The sequence below is a fragment of the Protomyctophum parallelum genome (assembly GCF_964188405.1).
Source record: "Protomyctophum parallelum genome assembly, chromosome: 1".
NCBI lineage: Eukaryota > Metazoa > Chordata > Actinopteri > Myctophiformes > Myctophidae > Protomyctophum > Protomyctophum parallelum.
Genome location: NC_139697.1, coordinates 1315473 through 1325472, shown reverse-complemented (window position 1 = coordinate 1325472; position 10000 = coordinate 1315473). Strand labels below are relative to the sequence as shown.

The 10000-nt window shown below is 40.8% G+C and overlaps 1 protein-coding gene across 1 annotated transcript in view; it reads left to right on the top strand.

Moving 5' to 3' along the window:
* Positions 1–10000, top strand: part of col28a1a (collagen, type XXVIII, alpha 1a) — a gene marked incomplete at its 5' end in the record, with an annotated part of 82652 nt that overhangs the window by 32701 nt on the left and 39951 nt on the right. The window contains 5 exon segments of the mRNA XM_083784547.1: positions 4296–4364; positions 4796–4864; positions 4970–5038; positions 5190–5258; positions 9897–9965. Of these exon segments, the coding sequence (XP_083640673.1) occupies positions 4296–4364; positions 4796–4864; positions 4970–5038; positions 5190–5258; positions 9897–9965 (345 nt within the window).

Genomic DNA, 10000 nt, shown 5'->3' with positions numbered 1-10000 from the left:
TTCAGCGATCGTCTATACATTATAGATCTGCTATTTTTGCTACTTTGGCATGACATCATTTAAAAAAAAATGCTGAAATAATGACATAGAATGCCTGACAACGATAATGAAAGACTGCATTGAACGGGCTGTCCACAAGGTGGCGCTCTACTCCCAGCAAACACTCAGTAGTTGTAATGAATTAACTCACCTGTAGAGCACCGTTCTCTGCTACGGAAGGTTCTAAGAAAGGCCCATATTACAGTCAGTCTTTATGGATTTACTCCATCCTTTACCTCCAGATCTGCAGAACAGACACAGTAAACAGGACAACAGACACACAGTAAACAGAACAACAGACACACAGTAAACAGAACAACAGACACACAGTAAACAGAACAACAGACACACAGACACACAGTAAACAGGACAACAGACACACAGTAAACAGAACAGACACACAGTAAACAGAACAACAGACACACAGTAAACAGAACAACAGACACACAGTAAACAGAACAACAGACACACAGTAAACAGAACAACAGACACACAGACACACAGTAAACAGAACAGACACACAGTAAACAGAACAGACACACAGTAAACAGAACAACAGACACACAGTAAACAGAACAACAGACACACAGTAAACAGAACAACAGACACACAGACACACAGTAAACAGAACAACAGACACACAGTAAACAGAACAACAGACACACAGTAAACAGAACAACAGACACACAGACACACAGTAAACAGGACAACAGACACACAGTAAACAGAACAGACACACAGTAAACAGAACAGACACACAGTAAACAGAACAACAGACACACAGTAAACAGAACAACAGACACACAGTAAACAGAACAACAGACACACAGACACACAGTAAACAGAACAACAGACACACAGTAAACAGAACAACAGACACACAGTAAACAGAACAACAGACACACAGTAAACAGAACAACAGACACACAGTAAACAGAACAACAGACACACAGTAAACAGAACAGACACACAGTAAACAGAACAACAGACACACAGTAAACAGAACAGACACACAGTAAACAGAACAGACACACAGTAAACAGAACAACAGACACACAGTAAACAGAACAACAGACACACAGACACACAGTAAACAGAACAACAGACACACAGTAAACAGAACAACAGACACACAGTGAACAGAACAACAGACACACAGTAAACAGAACAACAGACACACAGTGAACAGAACAACAGACACACAGTGAACAGAACAACAGACACACAGTAAACAGAACAACAGACACACAGTAAACAGAACAACAGACACACAGTGAACAGAACAACAGACACACAGTAAACAGAACAACAGACACACAGTAAACAGAACAACAGACACACAGTAAACAGAACAGACACACAGTAAACAGAACAGACACACAGTAAACAGAACAACAGACACACAGTAAACAGAACAGACACACAGTAAACAGAACAACAGACACACAGTAAACAGAACAACAGACACACAGTAAACAGAACAACAGACACACAGTAAACAGAACAGACACACAGTAAACAGAACAACAGACACACAGTAAACAGAACAACAGACACACAGTGAACAGAACAACAGACACACAGTAAACAGAACAACAGACACACAGTGAACAGAACAACAGACACACAGTAAACAGAACAACAGACACACAGTAAACAGAACAACAGACACACAGTAAACAGAACAGACACACAGTAAACAGAACAACAGACACACAGTAAACAGAACAACAGACACACAGTGAACAGAACAACAGACACACAGTAAACAGAACAACAGACACACAGTAAACAGAACAACAGACACACAGTGAACAGAACAACAGACACACAGTAAACAGAACAACAGACACACAGTGAACAGAACAACAGACACACAGTAAACAGAACAACAGACACACAGTGAACAGAACAACAGACACACAGTGAACAGAACAACAGACACACAGTAAACAGAACAACAGACACACAGTAAACAGAACAACAGACACACAGTGAACAGAACAACAGACACACAGTAAACAGAACAACAGACACACAGTAAACAGAACAACAGACACACAGTAAACAGAACAGACACACAGTAAACAGAACAGACACACAGTAAACAGAACAACAGACACACAGTAAACAGAACAGACACACAGTGAACAGAACAACAGACACACAGTAAACAGAACAGACACACAGTAAACAGAACAACAGACACACAGTAAACAGAACAGACACACAGTAAACAGAACAACAGACACACAGTAAACAGAACAACAGACACACAGTAAACAGAACAACAGACACACAGTAAACAGAACAACAGACACACAGTAAACAGAACAGACACACAGTAAACAGAACAGACACACAGTAAACAGAACAACAGACACACAGTAAACAGAACAGACACACAGTAAACAGAACAACAGACACACAGTAAACAGAACAACAGACACACAGTAAACAGAACAACAGACACACAGTAAACAGAACAGACACACAGTAAACAGAACAGACACACAGTAAACAGAACAACAGACACACAGTAAACAGAACAGACACACAGTAAACAGAACAACAGACACACAGTAAACAGAACAGACACACAGTAAACAGAACAACAGACACACAGTAAACAGAACAACAGACACACAGTGAACAGAACAGACACACAGTGAACAGAACAACAGACACACAGTAAACAGAACAGACACACAGTAAACAGAACAACAGACACACAGTAAACAGAACAACAGACACACAGTAAACAGAACAGACACACAGTAAACAGAACAGACACACAGTAAACAGAACAGACACACAGTAAACAGAACAGACACACAGTAAACAGAACAACAGACACACAGTAAACAGAACAGACACACAGTGAACAGAACAACAGACACACAGTAAACAGAACAACAGACACACAGTAAACAGAACAACAGACACACAGTAAACAGAACAACAGACACACAGTGAACAGAACAACAGACACACAGTGAACAGAACAACAGACACACAGTAAACAGAACAACAGACACACAGTAAACAGAACAACAGACACACAGTAAACAGAACAGACACACAGTAAACAGAACAACAGACACACAGTAAACAGAACAACAGACACACAGTGAACAGAACAACAGACACACAGTAAACAGAACAACAGACACACAGTAAACAGAACAACAGACACACAGTAAACAGAACAGACACACAGTAAACAGAACAACAGACACACAGTAAACAGAACAACAGACACACAGTAAACAGAACAACAGACACACAGTAAACAGAACAGACACACAGTAAACAGAACAACAGACACACAGTAAACAGAACAACAGACACACAGTGAACAGAACAACAGACACACAGTAAACAGAACAACAGACACACAGTAAACAGAACAACAGACACACAGTGAACAGAACAACAGACACACAGTAAACAGAACAACAGACACACAGTAAACAGAACAACAGACACACAGTAAACAGAACAACAGACACACAGTAAACAGAACAACAGACACACAGTAAACAGAACAACAGACACAAAATGGATGCATTTCTACCTCCAGACAGGAAGTGAACCCTTTTGACCTGTCCTGGCTGTGGCCATATAGCAAAACTGTAAGCACAGCTCCATCTACTGGTGGACTGATGATATGGCATGACCAATATACATACAACACCTTCATTTGACTAGAATTATGCATTTAGTTTAGTTTTAGTTCTGATCATCTTCACAGTATGACAAGTACACAATTATACATCAACAATGAAAGTAAAGAAAACAGCCACAAGAGGGCGTTCAGTGGCGTGCACAGACATTTAGAGGGGCAGGTGCTCAAGTGAAAAAAGGGCACCTTGTGCAGCACATTTTGGGGCGGGAACCCATTTTGGTGCTTTATAGCTATTGAAAAATAACAGATCTACAAGCTCATGAGCTTGTAGGTCTGCTATTTTTCTTTAATCGAAGAACCACTGACATAGAAACATAGCTTTAGATTGTGGGGGGGCCTAAACAATATAGTAGAAGCGTTTTTTTTTATCAAGATTTGATCAATCAAGGACCGCATGGTCCACAAACTACAAATTAAGGAAAAAAAAATTAAGAGCAAAATTGCCAAAAGGGCTCTAGCACCCCCTAGTGTATATCTGTGCACGCCACTGAGGGCGTTCATAGAGAACAGGTGTATAAGTTCCTCTCCTCACAACCAAACGTTCCAGACGTGTGTTTCTCATTTCCAGGGACCCCCGGGACCTCCTGGGAGTCAGGGACCTCAGGGCTTCGCCGGAGAAGGTCTACCTGGAACTAAAGTAAGACTCTCTTCAATAGTTCTCATTCAGTTTTAGTCACATTTTATAGTCACCTGGAATGTTTTAGTGTTTGGTCTAGATTTAGTCGACTAAAATATCACAAGATTTTAGTCGACTAAAATCTTGTGATATTTTAGTCGACTAAATCTACAGGTGATTTGGTCGAACAAAATGTGTTTTGGCGGGCCTTGATGCCGTCATAACGACTGATGTTACACTTGCTGAAAATAGCAGATCTACAATGTTGTAGTTTGTAGATCTGCTATTTTCAGCATGCAACCAAAGTGTAAAATGACTTATACTGGATCTCTTGTCCACTAGTCCCTTCCTAACATATTATTGTTCCCTGTGTGTGTGTGTGTGTGTGTGTGTGTGTGTGTGTGTGTGTGTGTGTGCGCGTGCGTGTGTGCGTGCGTGTGACATCATCACAGGGGGACCGCGGTTACGAGGGTCAAAAGGGCAGCCGCGGACCGCCGGGTCTCGGGGTCAAAGGTGACCAGGTAGGATTGACCCCATGGCTGGGAGGTATCATGAACTCTGACCTCTCGCTTGTTCACAGTGTTAAGACATGACCTCTGTCTGACCTTTGACCTCCGACCTTCCAGGGAACTTCAGGAGCCCCGGGCCTTCCAGGGCTGATGGGATTCCCAGGAGCCGGTATCCAAGGAGACAAGGTAAACATCTGTATTAACCAATGAGGAGCCGGTATCCAAGGAGACACATCTTTATTAACCAATCAGGAGCCGGTATCCAAGGGGACACATCTTTATTAACCAATAAGGAGCTGGTATCTTTATTAACTGTGATCCGTCTGTGTGCTTTCAGGGAGACCAGGGCCCCGCCGGGCCCTCGGGGCCCAGAGGACCTCCGGGCCTGGGGATCATTGGACCCAAGGTAAGACCAGAGGCCCTCCGGGCCGTGGGGTCATCATTGAACCTCGGGTTGGTGGCAGCGGGGTAAGGGGTAAGGGGTAAGGGGTCGACACTATCTGGCAGGTAAATAAAAGGAGTTTGCTTTGGAGTCTGCTATAAACACAACACGAGTTAAAATAAGTAATTATCTTTTTCTTAATTATTATAAATATCATTCTCTGGTATCGGCTAACAAAGAAATTGTGGGATCGGATCGGGAACAGAAAAAAGTGTATTATCGGGACATGCCTAGTTTTTAGTCATACTTTAGTCATCTGAAATGTTTTAGTTTTAGTCTAGTTTAGTCTCTAGTCCATTGAGCGTTACTTTTAGTCTAGTTTAGTCTCTAGTCCATTAAGCGTTACTTTTAGTCTAGTTTAGTCTCTAGTCCATTAAGCGTTACTTTTAGTCTAGTTTAGTCTCTAGTCCATTAAGCGTTACTTTTAGTCTGGTTTAGTCTCTAGTCCATTAAGCGTTGTTAGTCTGGTTTAGTCTCTAGTCCATTAAGCGTTGTTAGTCTGGTTTAGTCTCTAGTCCATTAAGCGTTGTTAGTCTGGTTTAGTCTCTAGTACATTGAGCGTTGTTACTAGTCTGGTTTAGTCTCTAGTCCATTAAGCGTTACTTTTAGTCTAGTTTAGTCTCTAGTCCATTAAGCGTTGTTAGTCTGGTTTAGTCTCTAGTCCATTAAGCGTTGTTAGTCTGGTTTAGTCTCTAGTCCATTAAGCGTTGTTAGTCTGGTTTAGTCTCTAGTACATTGAGCGTTGTTACTAGTCTGGTTTAGTCTCTAGTCCATTGAGCGTTACTTTTAGTCTAGTTTAGTCTCTAGTCCATTAAGCGTTGTTAGTCTAGTTTAGTCTCTAGTCCATTAAGCGTTGTTAGTCTGGTTTAGTCTCTAGTCCATTGAGCGTTGTTAGTCTGGTTTAGTCTCTAGTACATTGAGCGTTGTTACTAGTCTGGTTTAGTCTCTAGTCCATTGAGCGTTACTTTTAGTCTAGTTTAGTCTCTAGTCCATTAAGCGTTGTTAGTCTAGTTTAGTCTCTAGTCCATTAAGTGTTACTTTCAGTCTAGTTTAGTCTCTAGTCCATTAAGTGTTACTTTCAGTCTAGTTTAGTCTCTAGTACATTGAGCGTTGTTACTAGTCTGGTTTAGTCTCTAGTCCATTGAGCGTTACTTTTAGTCTAGTTTAGTCTCTAGTCCATTAAGCGTTGTTAGTCTAGTTTAGTCTCTAGTCCATTAAGCGTTGTTAGTCTGGTTTAGTCTCTAGTACATTGAGCGTTGTTACTAGTCTGGTTTAGTCTCTAGTCCATTGAGCGTTACTTTTAGTCTAGTTTAGTCTCTAGTCCATTAAGCGTTGTTAGTCTAGTTTAGACTCTAGTCCATTAAGCGTTGTTAGTCTGGTTTAGTCTCTAGTCCATTGAGCGTTGTTAGTCTAGTTTAGTCTCTAGTCCATTAAGTGTTGTTAGTCTGGTTTAGTCTCTAGTCCATTAAGCGTTGTTAGTCTAGTTTAGTCTCTAGTACATTGAGCGTTGTTACTAGTCTGGTTTAGTCTCTAGTCCATTGAGCGTTACTTTTAGTCTAGTTTAGTCTCTAGTCCATTAAGCGTTGTTAGTCTAGTTTAGTCTCTAGTCCATTAAGTGTTACTTTCAGTCTAGTTTAGTCTCTAGTCCATTAAGCGTTACTTTTAGTCTAGTTTAGTCTCTAGTCCATTGAGCGTTGTTAGTCTAGTTTAGTCTCTAGTCCATTGAGCGTTGTTAGTCTGTTTTAGTCTCTAGTCCATTAAGCGTTGTTAGTCTGGTTTAGTCTCTAGTCCATTAAGCGTTACTTTTAGTCTGGTTTAGTCTCTAGTCCATTAAGCGTTGTTAGTCTGGTTTAGTCTCTAGTCCATTAAGCGTTACTTTTAGTCTAGTTTAGTCTCTAGTCCATTAAGCGTTGTTAGTCTGGTTTAGTCTCTAGTCCATTAAGCGTTGTTAGTCTGGTTTAGTCTCTAGTCCATTAAGCGTTACTTTTAGTCTAGTTTAGTCTCTAGTCCATTAAGCGTTACTTTTAGTCTAGTTTAGTCTCTAGTCCATTAAGCGTTGTTAGTCTGGTTTAGTCTCTAGTCCATTAAGCGTTACTTTTAGTCTGGTTTAGTCTCTAGTCCATTAAGCGTTGTTAGTCTGGTTTAGTCTCTAGTCCATTAAGCGTTACTTTTAGTCTAGTTTAGTCTCTAGTCCATTAAGCGTTGTTAGTCTGGTTTAGTCTCTAGTCCATTAAGCGTTGTTAGTCTGGTTTAGTCTCTAGTCCATTAAGCGTTACTTTTAGTCTAGTTTAGTCTCTAGTCCATTAAGCGTTACTTTTAGTCTAGTTTAGTCTCTAGTCCATTGAGCGTTGTTAGTCTGTTTTAGTCTCTAGTCCATTAAGCGTTGTTAGTCTGGTTTAGTCTCTAGTCCATTAAGCGTTGTTAGTCTGGTTTAGTCTCTAGTCCATTAAGCGTTGTTAGTCTAGTTTAGTCTCTAGTCCATTGAGCGTTGTTAGTCTAGTTTAGTCTCTAGTCCATTAAGCGTTGTTAGTCTGGTTTAGTCTCTAGTCCATTAAGCGTTGTTAGTCTGGTTTAGTCTCTAGTCCATTGAGCGTTGTTAGTCTGTTTTAGTCTCTAGTCCATTAAGCGTTGTTAGTCTGGTTTAGTCTCTAGTCCATTAAGCGTTGTTAGTCTGGTTTAGTCTCTAGTCCATTAAGCGTTGTTAGTCTGGTTTAGTCTCTAGTCCATTGAGCGTTGTTAGTCTGGTTTAGTCTCTAGTCCATTGAGCGTTGTTAGTCTGTTTTAGTCTCTAGTCCATTAAGCGTTGTTAGTCTGGTTTAGTCTCTAGTCCATTAAGCGTTGTTAGTCTGGTTTAGTCTCTAGTCCATTGAGCGTTGTTAGTCTGGTTTAGTCTCTAGTCCATTGAGCATTGTTACTAGTCTGGTTTAGTCTCTAGTCCATTGAGCGTTACTTTTAGTCTAGTTTAGTCTCTAGTCCATTAAGCTTGTTAGTCTGGTTTAGTCTCTAGTCCATTAAGCGTTGTTAGTCTAGTTTAGTCTCTAGTCCATTAAGCGTTGTTAGTCTGGTTTAGTCTCTAGTCCATTGAGCGTTGTTAGTCTAGTTTAGTCTCTAGTCCATTAAGTGTTACTTTTAGTCTAGTTTAGTCTCTGGTCCATTAAGCGTTACTTTTAGTCTAGTTTAGTCTCTAGTCCATTAAGCGTTACTTTTAGTCTAGTTTAGTCTCTAGTCCATTAGGCGTTGTTAGTCTGGTTTAGTCTCTAGTCCATTAAGCGTTACTTTTAGTCTAGTTTAGTCTCTAGTCCATTAAGCGTTGTTAGTCTGGTTTAGTCTCTAGTCCATTGAGCGTTGTTAGTCTAGTTTAGTCTCTAGTCCATTGAGCGTTGTTACTAGTCTGGTTTAGTCTCTAGTCCATTGAGCGTTGTTACTAGTCTGGTTTAGTCTCTAGTCCATTGAGCGTTACTTTTAGTCTAGTTTAGTCTCTAGTCCATTAAGCGTTGTTAGTCTGGTTTAGTCTCTAGTCCATTAAGCGTTGTTAGTCTAGTTTAGTCTCTAGTCCATTAAGCGTTGTTAGTCTGGTTTAGTCTCTAGTCCATTGAGCGTTGTTAGTCTAGTTTAGTCTCTAGTCCATTAAGTGTTACTTTTAGTCTAGTTTAGTCTCTAGTCCATTAAGCGTTACTTTTAGTCTAGTTTAGTCTCTAGTCCATTAAGCGTTGTTAGTCTAGTTTAGTCTCTAGTCCATTAAGCGTTGTTAGTCTAGTTTAGTCTCTAGTCCATTAAGCGTTGTTAGTCTAGTTTAGTCTCTAGTCCATTAAGCGTTGTTAGTCTGGTTTAGTCTCTAGTCCATTAAGCGTTGTTAGTCTAGTTTAGTCTCTAGTCCATTGAGCGTTGTTAGTCTGGTTTAGTCTCTAGTCCATTAAGCGTTGTTAGTCTGGTTTAGTCTCTAGTCCATTAAGCGTTGTTAGTCTAGTTTAGTCTCTAGTCCATTAAGCGTTGTTAGTCTAGTTTAGTCTCTAGTCCATTGAGCGTTGCTTTTAGTCTAGTTTAGTCTCTAGTCCATTAAGCGTTACTTTTAGTCTAGTTTAGTCTCTAGTCCATTAAGCGTTACTTTTAGTCTAGTTTAGTCTCTAGTCCATTAAGCGTTGTTAGTCTAGTTTAGTCTCTAGTCCATTAAGCGTTGTTAGTCTAGTTTAGTCTCTAGTCCATTAAGCGTTGTTAGTCTAGTTTAGTCTCTAGTCCATTAAGCGTTGTTAGTCTGGTTTAGTCTCTAGTCCATTAAGCGTTGTTAGTCTAGTTTAGTCTCTAGTCCATTGAGCGTTGTTAGTCTGGTTTAGTCTCTAGTCCATTAAGCGTTGTTAGTCTGGTTTAGTCTCTAGTCCATTAAGCGTTGTTAGTCTAGTTTAGTCTCTAGTCCATTAAGCGTTGTTAGTCTAGTTTAGTCTCTAGTCCATTGAGCGTTGCTTTTAGTCTAGTTTAGTCTCTAGTCCATTAAGCGTTGTTAGTCTGGTTTAGTCTCTAGTCCATTAAGCGTTGTTAGTCTAGTTTAGTCTCTAGTCCATTAAGCGTTGCCTGACCGTAACATGCAGTTCTGCCCTGTGCCTGCAGGGGGACCAGGGGTTCCCCGGGGAGTCCGGCCCACCGGGGGAGAGGGGCCTGGGGGAGCCCGGACCCAAGGTGAGACCCCGCCCCTCAGCTCGCTCCTGATTGGA